This window comes from Stegodyphus dumicola, chromosome 9 (assembly GCF_044657685.1).
Source record: "Stegodyphus dumicola isolate Sdum_Otavi_A_Nest chromosome 9, ASM4465768v1".
Lineage (NCBI taxonomy): Eukaryota > Metazoa > Arthropoda > Arachnida > Araneae > Eresidae > Stegodyphus > Stegodyphus dumicola.
The window spans coordinates 83,906,279-83,924,883 of record NC_140776.1 but is presented as its reverse complement, the minus strand read 5'-3'; the positions used below and the strand labels follow the sequence as shown (position 1 = coordinate 83,924,883).

Below are 18,605 nucleotides of genomic sequence, written 5' to 3'. Positions count from 1 at the left end.
CTGATTTTGACACTACTGTTTACTAAACACTTTTATATTTGTTCACCCCCCTGCTAAACCCTGTCACTTAGCTAAGAAAAAATGGCTTCTTTTTACTATTATGTATTTCATGTTCATGAAGTTTGTTCTTCAGAAGCTCTGCTTGCTAATAAACTCAATTATTTGAGATCAGTTTGCATTGATCCAGGATTTCTGTTTGTTTACTGCCCTATGCTAAAACCATGTCACCTGGCTAAGCAAAAAATGGCTTCTTTTTACTATTATACATTTCATGCTTTCAAATTTTGTTCTGCAGAACCTTTGTCTGCTAATGAACTCAATTATTTGAGATCAGTTTCCATTGACCCAAGATTTTCTCTCATGGTCAAAGCCTTTACAAAATTTTCTGCTTGCCATCAGAGAAGACATTCTGCTATTAGAAATAACATTAATAACACTGTGGAGTATAAATGTCCACTGTAAAATTATGCCCACTGCTTTCCAGTCCTGCAGATTTCTTTGCTCCTCACAAAGAGGGACCTGTATTTGTTTGCCCTTGAAATCAATTGAAATCTTGTATATAACTCTACTCCGGACTCAAGGTTGTTGTGTTACTAATTTCACATAACACATATATCAATAATTATTATTTTGAAAGTTAATTTGCTAATACAACACTGTAATGTTTATATTCAGGGAGGAGATAAATGAAAAATTGCCCTTTAAGTTCACCTTATAGATATAAAATAGCAATAGCATTATATCTATACAAAAATGGATATTATTAAAAAATACTTCTAAACTTCTTTAAAGTCATATTGTAAAAATATAGAGCTATGTTAGGTCTACAGATAAATATTATTAACAAAGCTGCTGCTTAATATAGCTATGTATCATTCATGAGCTGCAATATTAGTACAACTCAAAACATGAAGTATTGAGATAAGCATGCCTAAAGTTTTCCTTGGTTCTGAAATGCAAGAATCGTACACTTAATTGTCAGATTAAGAAATAAGCATTACTAAAAGATCATAAAATTTAAAAAAATTATCAAATTTTTTATGAAATAATGTTAGTAAAAAAATTTTTATCAAATTTTTTAATATTATATTGAATTGTTCTCGAAGTTCATGGCTCATACACAAAATTCGAAAACAATAAACTGAATTTTATTAATAATGTTACCATATTGTGACAGGTGTTACAAAATTACAAAATGGCATTCTTAATATTTTCCTTGGTTCTTGGTTGGGTTTTCCTTGGTTTTAGTTCTACATCAGTAAACAGGATATAAAAGAGTGAACGATTTTCCAACAGCAGCCTACATAAGTATCAAAATAGAATGCATTTTTATTGTTAAAATTTTAGATTGCTGCAAAATGCTAAAGAAGAACTTCCTATTGCACTGCTGGCTATAAAACAGTATAGACTGTCAAATTTCTCCATAGATAATCTCCATATATTCTTGCAAGTAGTTTATAATAAGTTTTTCCAATAATGCTTCCTGAAAGGACTGGAGATTTTTCCTACACCTGCTGTCTTTTCACCTTCAAAATCTATTTCTTTAAAAGAAATCTTCAAAACGAAGTAATCCTGTGATTGCTCTCTTACTTTTGATACAGAAATGTCGTTGAAGTATACAGTGCCATGATAAATATTTATGCAGTAAAATTTTGATATGTTTGATACCAAGGAATGCAACACATACACATTGCTGTCATTTATTATAACAGTATTGAGCTAAAATATGTGCCAGTGCTGCTGCAAAGATAATTTTACAATACTGAAAATGGTCACAACTCAAAGCTTGTTATTTTTCAAGTTGTGCCAGTATTGTAGACCATGATGGATAATCTTTATGGAACATAAAATAAGTAGTTTTCAATTTAATTTCATATACATAATAAGAAAGGAAGCTATCATTTTTAATCAGTTAAATATTTTTATGCACTAATCTAGAAAAGCAGACAAATAAATGCTTAATCATAATAAAACATCATTTACTCCAGGTTAGAAGACATATTAACATGAACAAATTTAAAGGAAATTCGCACATATTTTACTACACATGGAGAAAACAATGTAAAAGCTTACACATCCTGTTCCACTGGGAATTAAACCAGTAACAAAACTCCAATATACAGTGATTTTAATCAACCAGATTAAAATAATATGAGGGTTGGAACTTTAATAGTGGCAACTATTTATTTACAAGGAATACAAAAGTGATTCATGTCACCATGTTTTACAGTCCTTCAATATAGTCGCCAGCATTGTGTACAACCCGTTTCCAACGATGTGGAAGTCGCAGAATACCTGTAGCAGCGCCTGTTTTGTTAATAGTTTGAATGGACCGGTTTACTGCCGCAAAAATCTCAGGAACAGTTTGGAAGCAAGTGCCACGAAGTGGTTCCTTCACCTTAGGAATTAAGCCATAGTCACATGGGCTTAGATCTGGGGAGTATGGTGGATGGTAAAGCACTTCCCAGCCCCATCGCTTGAACAAATCAGTCACAGCTTGCGCTGCATGCGGCCAAGCATTGTCACGCAAAATGAGAGGAGCGTTCTGCAGAAAGTGTCGCCGTTTTTTTCTCAAAGCTGGTCGGAGATTGTGATCCAAAAATGAGCAGTAATACTGCGCAGTGACGGTCTGCTGTGGGGGAACGGTATGTGTTAGAATGACACCATCATAGTTGAACATGATAATCACCATAACTTTCACATTGCTGGGGTTCTGACGAAATTTCGAATGTCGTGGTGACCTGTGATGACACCATTCGTTTGATTGGCGTTTCAGTTCTGGCTGGTACGATCGCGCCCAAGTCTCATCCAGTGTAATGATATGCCGTAAAAAAGCATCTCCTTTGCGCTCATAGCGCTCCAGGTGGGTTCTGGCAGCATTGTATCGTAGCCATTTCTGCATTTCCGTCAAGTGATGTGGAACCCATCGTGAAGCAATTTTTCTTATGGACAGGCATTCCTTCAGAATGTGCAACACAGTCATATGCGCTAATCCTGTTTGTCCAGCCAGCTGATGAACCGTTTGGCGGCAATCACTGTCCACTAGTGCGTCAACAGCTTGCACGTCTGCATCGCTGACACTCGGACGACCTGGCCGCAGCATGTCTGCCACGTTTTGGCGTCCTTCATTGAATGCTTTCACCCATCTTGCTATGGTTCTGTAAGGCAATGCAGATTCCCCGCAAGCTTCTTGATGACACTGTCGTGCTGTATGACCTCTGGCACATTTAATTTTTATCCAACAACGTTGTTCTTGTTTTGAAAACATCTTGACAACACTTACTTTAGACCGCGAGCTAATACAAGGATCCATTCTTTGCGTCACTCCGCATGCGTGTGACGTAGGCAGGACGAGTCTTTTTGCTGAGAGGTAAGGTAGGTATGTAGTTTACGTGTGGTATACGTGATATTCTTCGGTTTTGTTGCGTAGCATTTTTTCAGCTGTGTTGCCACTATTAAAGTTCCAACCCTCGTATTAAGAATAGAATGCTCATGTTTAATTTGCACATCATTTTTTAACTAATTGCAGCTTATACATATTTCACTTCTTTATATGTTTTTAAAACTTCAGCAAATTTTTAACTCCACTCAATTTAATAGATTTTTTTATTTAATAAGTCTTAAAATAAAACAATATAGGCTCACAAGTTTTTGTTTTGTTTTGTTTTGTGTGTGTGTGTGTTAATTCTTCAAAATAAATATTCATTACTTTACTTTCTGTATAAGTAATACATTCAATTTTAATGCTTCAAAAGTTTTTTCAATATTACAGGAATTTCTAAGGAAGACCTAAATTGGAAACATAAGTGTTTTAAATAATATTGTAATATTAAATAATAATATTGTAAATAATATTGTAATAAGTAAATAAATTTACAACTCTATATATATCACCCAATATTCCACACAAAATTCATAATTTCAAAATTGCACATAAAAGTACAAATATAAAATACAGACTTACATTAATGAAAATTCTTGATTGACCCAAAATACAGTACTCTCATCAAAATCTTTAGGTGACTTAGTCTCAGGGAAATACAATAAAACTTGTCGCTTCAATTTAGGATAGGAAACTAAGGACTAATATCAGAAAAAATTTCATCAGTATATTTTTTTTTTCCATTTTTGAATCACACAATATGACAAAAGCACTTACTTGCATTTATTATGGTATACTTAACAAAATGTTAAAAATTCCAGCAGCATAAATGTTATAAATTGAATTTACAAAGATTTTAACAGCATCTTTCTTTTTTTTTTTTTACTTCAACAATCGAAGAATATCAGACCTTTTTCCTATTGCACTGATATAGTAGCACAACAGGACTTCTTATCTACATGCTCTGGAGCAGTGGTTCTCAACCTTTCATCTAACTCATACCATTTAAACAAAAATTTAAAAACTTACCAGTTTAATTTCTCAAAAGAAATATTAAAATATATACATATATATTGCCATTTGTACAACCTATGAGCTATTCATATTAAATATGCACACATAAAAAATATTAGATTAAAAATTAATAACCATTTAATTATCAAAATTCAAGTTATAATACTTCAATTCTACAATTTACTGTGAAATTCGGGCCTTTTTAAGACAGATCAATTTCTTTATGTCTGGTCTTATTTCACTTAATAGAGCAATAAATGGTGGCGACACAAAGTGTATAAATAAATCGATCAACTCTAAAAGAATTAATGAGGTATGCAGGTCGATCATATATAAACGAGCCTTTATTGGCTGAGAGTGGGGAAGGGTATTTGTGTGTGATTGGGCATTTGTAGTCGTTAGGTGGGGATACCTAGAGTAGGGAAACCACATCAGCCAGCTTGTCCAGTGCTTAAGTGCCCTTACAATGAGTGTGCCCATCTCTCTGGAGCAACACATAAAGTTTCTCTGTGAAAACATAATTATAAAGTTCTCTGTTCGTCTGTGAAAACATGAAACCAGCCGAAATTTACCGCAGACTGCTTGCCCAGTTCGAGGAAGCTACGCTTTCATGGTCAAAAGTGAAGGTTTGGTGCAACCAATTTAAGCAAGGCCGTGAACGTGTTGCGAATCAAGCACATCCCCGTCATCCTCGCACGAGTGTGACTAATGAAAACATTGCACGTGTTCGTGAGCTTAGCGAATGGGATCGACGTTTCCCATCGCTTCAAATTTCAGAAGAACTTGGTGTCAGCTATGAAAGTGCCCAATCAATCATCAGAAAGCATTTGGGCTTCAGAAAAATCTCAGCACATTGGGTTCCAAAGGTTGCTGAATGACAATCAAAAAGCCACAAGAGTTTGCATTTCTCAACTGCTTCGAACTCGTTTTGAAGAAGAAGGGGAAGCTTTGCATAAAATTGCCACCAGTGATGAGACATGGGTGCATCATTACACCCCCGAATCAAAGCATGCAAGTACGAACCAAAACTCGATGTCTGCGGGGAAAATGTTGGCCATGGTTTTGGGGATTGAAGGGCTGTCCTACTGGTAGATTTCTTACACGGACGTCAGACCATCAACGCAACCTACTACTGCGGTCTCTTGGATCAAGTCAAGCTTCAATAAATGCAGAAAAGAAAAAGAGAAAGAAATGAGATTTAATCACCAAATCCATGCAGATTATGTCGCTGTCTTTTTAACACATAAATGACAGCCATTGCAGTGACAGATCTAAACATAATGCATGAATTCAGTAGCATGCATTTGAAGAATGCATGAAATTTCTACACAGGGGAAGATTCAACATAGCAATTGCTCCCACATCCACAAAAGACCTACAAAGCAACAACTCTGCATCAATATATATCTCATTCTTCATTTTTCACAATCTAACAATAATGCCTAGCATATATTGATATTTATAAATATTCATCTAGAGACAATGATTTTTAACAAATGATGATTGTCTTTGATACTTTGCTTATTTTATGATTAATTGAAAATAACAGAGTTTGTCAAACCAATTCATAAAGTTCAATTAATTACTTTACAAAATATTCAAAACAATTATGATTTCTTTTGCTAACAAACATTAGTTCCTTACTTCTTCCTAATCCCTCCTCATAAATGCCTTTCATTTTCAGTGTACACGTGAGATTTCATAAACTCTCAGTGCAACAGATAAGTTGTCACAATTTGACAGTTACTATCACTGTGATACTGTGATATTATTACAATAATAATAGTCAGAACAATATCAGGAAACTCAGAAATGCAAACAAAAATATTCAAATACCACATACATCAATGATTTTCATTTTATAAACAAAATTCGTCATACTGAATTTAAGGAAATGTTTACAACAAGTTATATTTCATCTATCAAATTACCTTAGTCTGGATATTTGCAATAAATTTTGCTGACTTTGACTGGGTTACTGGTTAGAGTTACTGGGCTAGTGAAATAAACTTCTCTAATACTTAATTTTAAATGCCTAATATTCTCATTTTTCTCCTAAAAAACTAGTACAAATGTTTATTTACTTATTATAGAAATACCTTTAAGCGAAATGTTTACAGAAATAACTCTGTAAATTAATGAATATCATGTTATTATGATAGTCCTGTCTAATTTTATCTATGCAGATCCATCTTTATTCTTCAGTTATATTCATTTGCATTGACTCATTCATTATTACACATCAACAATCTGAAGAGTTAATATGAGAGCAAAATAAACTGGCCACCATTTTTAACTTACTCAAGTACTATCATTTTTAACAACATATTTTCAATGAATTATTTAATATTTTTGTACTTTGCAGGTATATGTATATTTCAGTATTTCAGCTTGTTCTTCAGTATAGTTTCATGTAATTCCTTAATATTATTCTTTAAATTTGGAATTTATTTTCAGAAGTACAACTACTTTTTTTCCCCCTTCTTTCTCTCAATGCAACTTTTATCATAGTCAGTGTGTTGAATTTTAAATCTTACTTCTCAGCAATATGCAAACAGATAATTTCTTATTCAGACTGTATTTTTCATCCTCAATGGCATTACTTGCCATATTAACAAGTATAAATTAACAGAGTTATATACAGAAGCTGGTTTCAGAAAATCACCCTGAACTCTTTTTTCTAAGCATTGAGATATCCTTTCTTTTTGCATTTCTGTTTTCAAAGTTAAAAATAAAATTTAGAAAAATCATATATTAATACTCATTACAAAGTTAAGGAATCAAATTAACAAATCAAATACTACACTCAAGTTTTAATACATTTCAGAATCAGCACTAATAGATATGAAAAAATGAAGGGTAAAGTATAGAAGTATGTCTCTTAATAACATTTTGCATTACAAATATCAAATCCAAGCTTGATATAACAATACTAATAATGTTTTAAGTGATTCTACCATACCTGCACATAGATTATAATTACACATTTACTAATTAATCTATAAATATCAATTTATACTCTGAATGAATCTTATTAATGAAAGTGATACACAATAACAAGAGAAGTTGTCCTCATTTCAAATTAAGAAAAAAAGCTTTAAGATTATTAAAATTTTATAGGAAAATTTTTTATATAATTTTATATTTTTTTATATAATTTTTATTTTTCTAACAGTTTTTCCTCACGTGCACTTTAATTAATGAAAATCTCATGTGGTTGTAGATTTTAATTGATGGAAATATATTTATGTTCAGTAGTGTTAACTAATAAACCTATATCCATCCATTTTCAAAACTTAAGAAAATGAGTAAATTAAAAAAAAGCAATAAAAACGAATAAAACCTACCCATAACGTTCTTCTTAATTCAGCGTCAGAAAGTTCTGTAGCCAATCGTAGATTTTCAAATGTTATTCTGTCATGCGGTCGTTGATTCCAAGCAAACAGAACTGCCATTTGGAATGCAGTTACATCTAAATCAAATTTTCCAAGAGCATTGTTAAAAGTGATCTATTTAAAATAAATAAAATAAAATAAGGAACAAAAGAAGTTCACTGATAATAATAGAAATACAGGAAAAACATTCTGATGATGTTTTTAATGATTTTTTAAAGACAAATTTTTGCTTTTAAAATTTTAATTCAAGATTTCAACAGCATTTTTCAAATGGAATATTATCTTGATGGGTGTCTTTTATGTTATAATGGGATCTATCTATTTTCCAAGTGGGAACATCTCATTTGAAATAAGTAAACACTTTTCTGTAAAATTTCTAACAAATTAAAGATATAAAATCAGTTTTCCATAACAGAATCATAAGACTTTAAGGATTCAATATGTGAAACTTAACCAATAATGAGAATAAAATGAGTATGGGCAACACCTCCTAGAACTAACTCAAGGCCACGGCGCGCAGTTCGTGACGTCACTGCAGTAGGGATACTTTCGTCCTCGCCAACTTTAAGGGTGCCTTCTTAAATATCCATTTGAAAGGCTTATATAAAAATTGAAATTTTTATATTTAATTCTCATCGTTTATAAATCTGGAAAATACCTTGCTTTCATTAGAATGTGAAGAACCGAGATTTTTATTTTTAGAATGTTTTTGATACGAATAACTAGAAATTTTAATTCCATTAAAAGTTATTACTGATGTTACTAAATTTAAGCGCTGAGAAACTCTTGTTAACGAAAGAAACTTCACACTTAATGAATCGGAATTTTATTTTTACGCAATAATTAAACAGAAAGACAATTTAAGACATGAAGGCAGGATATAGATCCTAAAAAATTGAGATAAATTCTAACTGATTTAAATTATGAAGCTAATTTACCTGGAATCATGTAGCAACATAAAATCATTAGTTGAAAACAAATATAATTAATCAGAGATGTTTATTGTTTTAATATGGCAATTTAGTAACATCAGTAATAACTTTTAATGGAATTAAAATTTCTACTTATTCGTATCGAAAACATTCTAAAAATAAAAATCTCGGTTCTTCACATTCTAATGAAAGCAAGGTATTTTCCAGATTTATAAACGATGAGAATTAAATATAAAAATTTCAATTTTTATATAAGCCTTTCAAATGGATATTTAAGAAGGCACCCTTAAAGTTGGCGAGGACGAAAGTATCCCTACTGCAGTGACGTCACGAACTGCGCGCCGTGGCCTTGAGTTAGTTCTAGGAGGTGTTGCCCATACTCATTTTATTCTCATTATTGGTTAAGTTTCACATATTGAATCCTTAAAGTCTTATGATTCTGTTATGGAAAACTGATTTTATATCTTTAATTTGTTAGAAATTTTACAGAAAAGGGTCATATTAATTATACTTACAACAATTTATGCCTTGACTAATAAACATCTTTGATAAGTATAAGTAATATATCTTATTTTTGACATATGTTGCCGAATAATAATAAATACTCATGTTTGAAACAAATAACGCTAAGCTTGCAATGATTTAAATAAGTTTTTATAATTATTTGAGACATTAGGTGCACAGAGAGAATTGCATATTATTTTGCATTTTAAATGGCAAATATCAAATCTCTGATAGAGGTCTGATATAGATCTAAATAGCTAACCTCTGATCTTTACAGGGAAATTTTATAACATGATTTAGCACTATTGTGTGGAAGGCAAATGTAACAAATCCTAAACTGGGATGTAGAACACAACAAATGAAAAACACAACTATCATTGCATTATTACTGCCGAATAAAATTACTAACATATAATGCCCTTAGGATGCACTAAATTATACATTACAATTCGAAACAATTTATACAGAAATACTTTAGATAACATGTATATGTTTATTTTCAATCAGTCAACTAAAAAGAGGAAGGATTGTTCCAATAAAGGAAAAGAAGAAAATCATCGAAATTGTCTTTACAGTCAATTCAAAATTATTCAAAACTGTCTGTAAACGGGAAACAATAAATATTGCTTTTTTTTTTTTTTTTTTTTAATCACAGACTGCATTTCATCAAATAAAAATGTATGGCATAATATTTCATAAAGACTACATTTCTATCTTTAGAAAGAACTTAAATTGTAGTCTTTATGAAATATCATGCCATACATTTTTATTTCCATACGTATGTATATGCATGCGTATATATGTATGACAATATATTCGATTTCTTTCGGAAAAAAAAAAATTGCTTCGACATACTGCTATACAAAATATACAATTTAAAATAATATATTTGGGATGAAGAAAGAGAATTTTAGGATTTTTAACATATATATATATATATATATATATATATATATATATATATATATGAAGTAATTAAATTTAAAAATCAAAACACAATAAAAAAATTTCATGAACTTTAACATATACACATAGAAAAGTTGCATTGATATTGCACTATACAAGTAAATGAAGAGGGAATACATAATGAATACCTTTGACAAAAAATAAATGAAACTCAGAATTTCGTAAATTTTAATGCGTGCAAATATATAGAAATGCATACATTCCCTGTAGCAGGTAAAAATTCATATTTTGGTTTGTTTATTCTACTAAATAATATAAGTTAATGTTTATTCACGACTAATAGAAAGAAAATCATACTTATCTATTAATTGTATAAAGTGAAACAGGTACTAGTTTTGAAGAATAATGTCTAATTAGATAGAAAATTCTTTTGTCAAATAAAGTGTTGCATAAATTTAATTATTTACTTACAAAAAATACGAAACACTTGCATGCAAAGATTGTTATAATCGGATTTAATTATCTAAACTAGAATTAAATACAAGATTTTGTAAAACTTCATATTTAATGATTTATGTTATATTAAGTGAATTTTAAGAATATCAGGCATGAACTCACAAAAATTTAAATAGCGTATTTTTTCGCATTAACATCAGAAACAAAATTGGTATTAGTTACAGATATATTATCAAGATTTTTCAAGGTCTTCGGATTTTAATAAATACGCTGTTCCTGTGACAAATGTATCGAGATATTTAAATGCAAGCATTTTGCAACATACAAAATGTATTTACCATTTTGAATTTTTATTAATCCTACATTTAATCTAATCCTACTTTTAAGTCACACATTTGTTTAATTTACTTAACTTGGTAAATGATGCTATTTACTACAAATTGACTAGCATGACGATAAAGAATGCAATCTGCTATAGATTGAACGATTAGCATGATGATAAACAGTACTATCTGCTATAAATTAAATTAATCATCATACTTATATAATCACTATTAGACTTACAATAAGATTAAATATGTTTACTTTCTATAAATGTATGTACTCGCTTTAGTTTATGATAATTATAACATACTTAACACAGAAGCACTTTTTAAAGCACAGATAAGTATAAACTTATTCATTAAAGGGAAAAAAAAAAAAAAAATGCAACTTACCTTCGAAAATATTTTTGGCTTGAAATTGCTTCTATGAATCGCCTTTATTCATTTATTTAAGAATTCTTTCTCTTTCGGAAAAAAGAAACCTGTACTTTTGGACCATTTGGATATTTCCCTTTACAGTTAGGTACACAGCATGTGTAAACCATATCAAAAATTTGAAAAACAAATAATAAAGTGGAATACTTATAATATAGAAATATCTGAAAAAAGAAAGAAAATGTCGACTGTTCTTATGGACGATTTCTGACCAAGTGACCATCAAAACTCCGGAAATCCACCCACCACAGTCCTGGGTGGGGAGAGTTAAATGAAATACAATCCCTACTGACACTGACGTCACACCTCCTCTTGGGAAACGCGCCGTGGCCTCGAGTTAGTTCTAGGAGGTGTTGGTATGGGAGACTTCTCAGTAAAATTATCATTCACACATGACAGAAGATTGAATCTTCTCTCTGCCAAAGCAAGAACACTAGGAAGTTTAACTTTCTCCACAATGCTACTTATTACCATCAATATGACTTGAGTTCTGCCAATGCAATAATACAATTAAAAAGATATTTCTCCATAATGCTATTTATGACCATCACTGTGACTTTATAATCTTAAGTAAATCGTTAATTGTAATGTAAAGTAAATTGTTATATGTAGGTTTTTCTAAATTCACATTCTGTAAGTTACATTTATAAAATTATTCTGTTATGATACTTGCATTTGTGCTTATTCACTTACCAACAAGAATTAATTATCATTCTGAATATTAACAGTTATGGAAGATAGTCTGAACTCTCCAATATATTATAATATATTTATATGCTAAAATACCATTATTTGTTATTTTCATATTTTTAATAGTCGATAGACTTGACAAATTTTAAAAGTAACACATGTTATGACTAATATATTGTTCTAATTTATGCACAGTCTTGGTATAATAGCAATATTCTAAAGCAGGATTTATCAAAAACTATGGTATATTACATTATTTTTATAGCAAAATTTTTACACAAAAGATTTAAATGAATGGTCAAAATGAATACAAAGTGGCCCATATACTGGTACATAATATGTAACTTTCTCATATTTATGTTGGTACATAATGGTGTATATATATATATATATATATATATTATTCTTATTTATGTGGTACAAAACTAAATAAGTTTTAGAATCCCTGTTCCTAATCAGAGTAAATGTGAGAAAGTTGTATATATACAACTAGGAGAAAAAATAAAGTCTTACAGTGCCATTTGACATGTGATGATACCACTGAAGTTTACGACCACTGTGTTTTTGTCTATAAAATTCTTCTACTTCAGGAATAAAATCTTCAAATTCTAGAGGCAATGATACTTGTATCCGTTCACTTCCTCTAGCCCAAGCACCAGCATTAAGAATTTTCACATTGAAAGAACCTATAAAATGTATTATGAAGAAAAGAACAATAATACAAAAAATTATAAAAAAATATTTTTAAAAAATTATTAATAAAGAAAACAAGTGGAATAAATTGATATCAGGAACTAACTCATGAAAAAAGGCACAAAAATAAACTGCTGGATTTGAAAGTGACATAATGCATATAAAATAAAAACTCGTATTTATTTTATAAATTAATTACATGGATGATATGATTAAACTTGCATGCTGTTTGGCATTTCAGAACACCTAAAGTTCAGTACTGTGAATAATCATTATGGGTAGCAATAACTGCTGCTATGTGACTTGGCATACAGTGGAGTTAAACCTGGGTATCAACTAAAGATATTGCATCCATGAAGCATTAACACTTTGCCAAAGTCCATCTGTTGTAGTTATTAGTGGTTATTTTTGCCCAAGCCTCTGGCCAATGACAGAGCAGATGTTTTAAATCCATAAAAATATCCTGAACATACTGCCTAAAAAAGATATGGAAAATGCTATCTGTTGAAACAATGTCACAAAATGTGTGAAGCATGCAATCACATATTACTTTGCTGGTAGCTGACTCCACAAGTGATCTCAACATTTAGGTCTATTGGAAGCTCTAACATCTCTTCAATGTAATATTGGCTAAAAAAAGTACTAGGTATGTATAACAGATGCAAATGGGACTTGTAGCACATCCCATACCATAATTACAGGTGCTCAGTTGATATGATAATGTAAAATGACTCCAACAATCAGTTCCAATACAAACATGACTATCATGCGGCTGTATGAAAAATCATGATTCATCAGAAAAGATGGATGCACACCATTCATGAATCCATGCACATTGTTCAGTGAACTATTACAATCTATACCAGAGATTGGCAAACTTTCAAAAAAAAAACAAGGGGCCAGATCACAAAAATTTTGGGCTGGGTAGGCTTCAAAAAAAAAGTTTAAAACATTTTTTAGGAAGTGATATTTTTATAGTTATGCACATTTTGCTAATATTTACACCACCCCCCTAAAAAAATTCATAAATAAATAAAATAATTTTGTTTATTAATAAATATATAATGGAATAAGTTAAAATTTTATACTAATGTGATGAATACAATTGTTTTTTTCAAGATAATACTTTATCATATTGAAGTTCGAAGTTAGTACTTCCAAGTTAGTACTGCCAACTGTTAATAATGATCTGAGCTGCGACTATACACACTTCATTTTTGAAAATTTCCTTTCACATTGGTAAGTAATCCCAAATACAGATATAAATTGACATTAATATGATTTTCTCTTTTTTTTTAATGGCGGGTACGAGCCATTTTTAGGGTTTTGCCACTACTAAGGCCAGAAGTGGTGGTCATTTTATTACGGAGGCATCTAATAGGCAGACACTGTTACCTTCTATGAGAAGACAGATAATTTCCATCCATGCCTTCTTCAGGATTTGAACTCGGGATCTTCAGTACTGAAGTCTGTTTCCCTATGATCATATTTATCATCTGAAAGGTATTTATATAACTGAGTTAGATCCATTTCTTCAACCATCATTTTTAGCATATCATCATTCTGCAGATCAATCACTTGCATTTGAAGGTCCTCAGTTGCACAAGCAAATGGATTTTAAAATATGGAGATGTCTTTGCGCTTGCAAAAGATCCAAAAAACATTGTTGTAACTTATGTTCACAAAATGTACCTGTCACAAATTTTGGGGGAATGGAGATTCCACACTTTTACAGTATGGAAAACAATTAAACTCATTTAACGTGATTTTTCAGCAATAAGACAGACAGAATTCATTTCACATGTGAGCATAGCAGTTATGCTCATAGGTGAAATGGTGTATTGTGCTGTATTTAATTATGGTAAAGCACACTAGGGCTAATATAAGCACACTAGGGCTGCCTAAGGAGAGGGATACCTTCATGGAGGACTTTCTAAGGGTAGATTGGCTCGTATATACATTATATATGGAGAAAACCACAAAAACACCCATGCAGCCAGCCCGTTCGCGGGATTCGAACCTTGGACCGAACTACCAGTGTTCAGCGACTTTACCGCTCGGCCGCTGTTGGGCCATACGTGAAATGAATAACAAATTTAACTTAAATTAGAAAAAATAACAAACAGTTAAATTAATAAATTTAACTTTAAATTACAAGCCTTTCCTTGTAACTTGAAGTTAAATTTGTTAAACTATCCCACGATATCTGTAAGAAATCATAATTTCTATAGTTATTCAATGTTCTATAATAGTGGTTGGACACTTTTTCTCATTTCGAAAAATTTCAATTATTTCAAAAGTCTCAAAGAAAAATTTTCCATTGCTAACACATCAAACTACTGTATGGTAGAGCAAATCATAACCTTTCACTTTGTTAGCTTTAATAAAAAAATCATGAAACTGATGATGAAAGTGAATAAAATAGCTTACACAACTAGTTCAATGAGACATGACAGATTGAAGTGTTTCTCGCAAACAGTACGCAAATAAATAATACAAGGATTTTACCCAGATATGTTTAACATTTAGCTTCTTCACAATTATCCAACTAATACTTTCCCATCCTACATCAATTGTGATACATTTTAACTCATTTCACTACAAACTGTGTTAGTGTTTTCTCAACTTCCCTGAAGATATCTTTCCCAGTAATTGTTCCATGCAGATCATTCACAGAAGCTAATTCTTAGGTCACCTCAATATTGATTCCTTGAATAAACAGCAGCAATCTGGTTGTGTCACTAAAGTCTTTCAATACATCAACAGCCAACAAAAATGAAAATTTTTGCTTTGTCTTTTAATTGACTATTAATGCAGTTAATAATGTGCTCAACTCTTTTAACAGTTCTCGTCGAATGGCTGGCAGATCAAAACAAATGCATTTCCTCTGGGCACATTTCTTCAGCTATCACAAACAAACATGATTTAATAAATTCATCATCAAAACATATTTTTTTTCCTTTTTCTTATCTTTTTTATCTCTTTTTATCCCACAGGGCATTAGCCTTTTGGCCTTTTACGTTGAAGTCAGTTTACTTTTCAAATTGCTACCACAAAATATTAGAGCCCTGTATTATATTTAAAGAAATTAAATAATGAAGAATTTGCATAAATGTATATATGTTTCTTGCACTATGATAAAACAACGATACCTAGAGCCATCAAATTTTGAATAACAGAAGTTTCCACCTGAATATGGGCATCTGGAAGCCCGAATTTGGAATTTGTTTTATTATCTATTTCATACTTTGTAAAACTTTAACGAACTTTGTATTAACAAACTCAATGATTTCGAAGCAAGCAATGGCAACACTGTATGGGGGAAAAAATTTTATCTCCAGGGCATGAGACTGTGTATCAGAAATTCCAAAGATATACTCATTTCAAAATTATTTTGCAATACTGCCATTAAACTGAATTGAACTTGAACCATTAAACTGAATTTAATGGTTCAAGTTCTTCACGAACATGATATTTAGCAAATACAGGTAACACAGAAAACGTTAAAAAAAAGCTTCTTTGGGCGTAAAGTAAAATCTGAAGGCCTTCCGATTTTTTTTTTCCTTTTTTGGCAGCTTATAAATGAGTTGTTCGTAAGTTACTTACTGCTTCATTATAAATTTTTAATTTTGCAAATAAATCATATTGTAATGAAGCACTCTATTTTAAACATTCCAGTTTTAACAATCATTCATTTTCTGTGAACTTTAAATATTGTTTTGAGTGCTTAGTTTGGTAAGGATATATATTTCACAGAAGGAACTACGCTTTTCACAGAGCTATTATATTATGCAATAAACACAATACTTTATCATTTAATTTCATAGCCAAATATTCATTCTGCTTTAATACCACAACTATCAAATTTCACTTTCCACCTTTTACCTCCACTTTTCCAAGGTCTTGAGAGTGAAATGAGAGTAGTTGGTAATAAGTAAAATAAAATGAAAATAATAAAACAACACAGAGTGCTGATAATCACTAAACACCAAAAGACATGACAAACAATACAACATGTACTACTAAAGAAAAATTGAGAAAACTGGCAACATTTGTTCTATGGCAACGGCAGATTATAAATGCAAAGATGTGATCCCAATAGTTATTTTTTAGAACTTCTCAACCCAATTACTGGCAGCTGCATTAAAATTTTTTTATTTAAATACAATATTAAGCTATGGGCTGTATTAAAGCAGGCTGCAGGTCAGATTTGGCTCACAGGCCAACCCCTGGTCTCTACTATAAACCAGCGGTTCTCAACCTTTTGATGAGTGCGTACCATCTAAACAAAAATTGAAAACCTTTAGTACCACCACTACAAAATACTACTACACCACCACTCTTGCATAAATTTACAAGTGTTAGAGAAAAAAAACTCAACTAGGATGTTGGGGTTTTAATTTTTGAATTTAATAGTTAAAAATACTTAGCTTCTTTGCATACCCCCTATTTTTCTCTTGCATACCACCAGTGGTACGTGTACCACTGGTTGAGAACCCCTGCTATAAACCATTAAAGAAAACAGAACGAAAGCCACTTTGCAAACAGTAGGTAATGCTACAAGCAATGTGGCATCATATGTATGGGAACTGACTGCTGTGTCATGCCCCAATCCCAAGGGTTTCTGATATTGCTGTACCATTCACAAGCAGTAAATGAATAAGACATTTCTTTTCTTTAGCTCTTTTAACCAGCCATATAAAAAAAATCAATGTTTCTTTAATGAAAAATTATAGAAAGATTAATTCAAAAAGTCTGACCAAATTTTCAGTCTTACTGTTTAATAAAATTATTTCTTGAACAGTATCTTCATACATAAAACAGAATTAAATGATAAGCCAGTTTTTAATGTATAGGAATGTTAAAATTACAGAAGCTACCATGATGAAAATTTTATATATTTCTGGATATACATATTTTAGATGTGCAAATAAAAAACGTATCATGTGTGTGTGCACATTCTGTCTGTCTACCACAAGAATATCTCTTAATAGGACATCTATAGCTGTCTGTTGCTAAAGAAATAAGCTCTAACCCATTTTGGTAGTGATGTCTCAAGTAAATGCATTTAAGTTTGACAACTCAATGTCATTAATGATAAATTGGTGATACAAACTTTTTTATGTTTATTTTAAGCATAATACTCATTATGTCTGTAATTGTTTTCTCCTCCCTCCCTGAGCCAAAATTCACCAGAAACAAATTAACAATAAAATTTTACCTATTTGAAATATACGAGGCCTATTACTATAATGACCATTCTTAATAGCTGATTGTTCAAAATGGATACTGGTATAATTATATATAACATTCCCATTAATACAATACACATTATTATTTTATATAACCATATAAAAAGTAGACGAATTACAGACATATTCCTAAGGAGTACACATAAAATGTTAAGAAGCATGGATATAAAGCACCTTATCACCTTAAAAAAGTGACAAAAATTTGTAACTTACCAACCCAAGAACCACTATTTCGATGAAGATCTTTAAAGTGCTGATTAACATCTTTGTTAATGTTTACATCTTGAAACATCCTTGCTAATTTGTTTACATAATCAGCAGGCATACCAACATCCTTTGGTGTGAGGGGATAAATAAATAAATAAATAAAGGTTAATAATAAGCAGAATTTTATATATTATAAAACTCATATCAAGATAAAAATTTAAAACTTTACTTACTCTTAACCATTCAACCATAATTTTGTCTTTCTCACTGTCAGCTGAAGACTCGAGAATGAGACGTCTTGTGAGATGAGATTTGTAATACCTCATGAAAATATCCTTATTTTGAACATACTTCAAAACTAAAAGCTGAAGAAATAAATCGGAGAGATGAACATGTGTACATATGAATTTTAATTT

General features: G+C 31.0%; 1 protein-coding gene across 1 annotated transcript in view; it reads right to left on the bottom strand.

Moving 5' to 3' along the window:
• The window catches only part of LOC146995396 (cullin-5-like), a 201,130-nt gene that overhangs the window by 66,635 nt on the left and 115,890 nt on the right, over positions 1–18,605 (bottom strand). The window contains exons 11-15 of the mRNA XM_085823109.1: positions 18,423–18,554; positions 18,196–18,316; positions 12,551–12,723; positions 7,744–7,905; positions 3,965–4,083 (exon numbers count right to left, since the gene is read on the bottom strand). Of these exons, the coding sequence (XP_085679235.1) occupies positions 3,965–4,083; positions 7,744–7,905; positions 12,551–12,723; positions 18,196–18,316; positions 18,423–18,554 (707 nt within the window). The remainder of the gene's footprint in view (positions 1–3,964; positions 4,084–7,743; positions 7,906–12,550; positions 12,724–18,195; positions 18,317–18,422; positions 18,555–18,605) is intronic.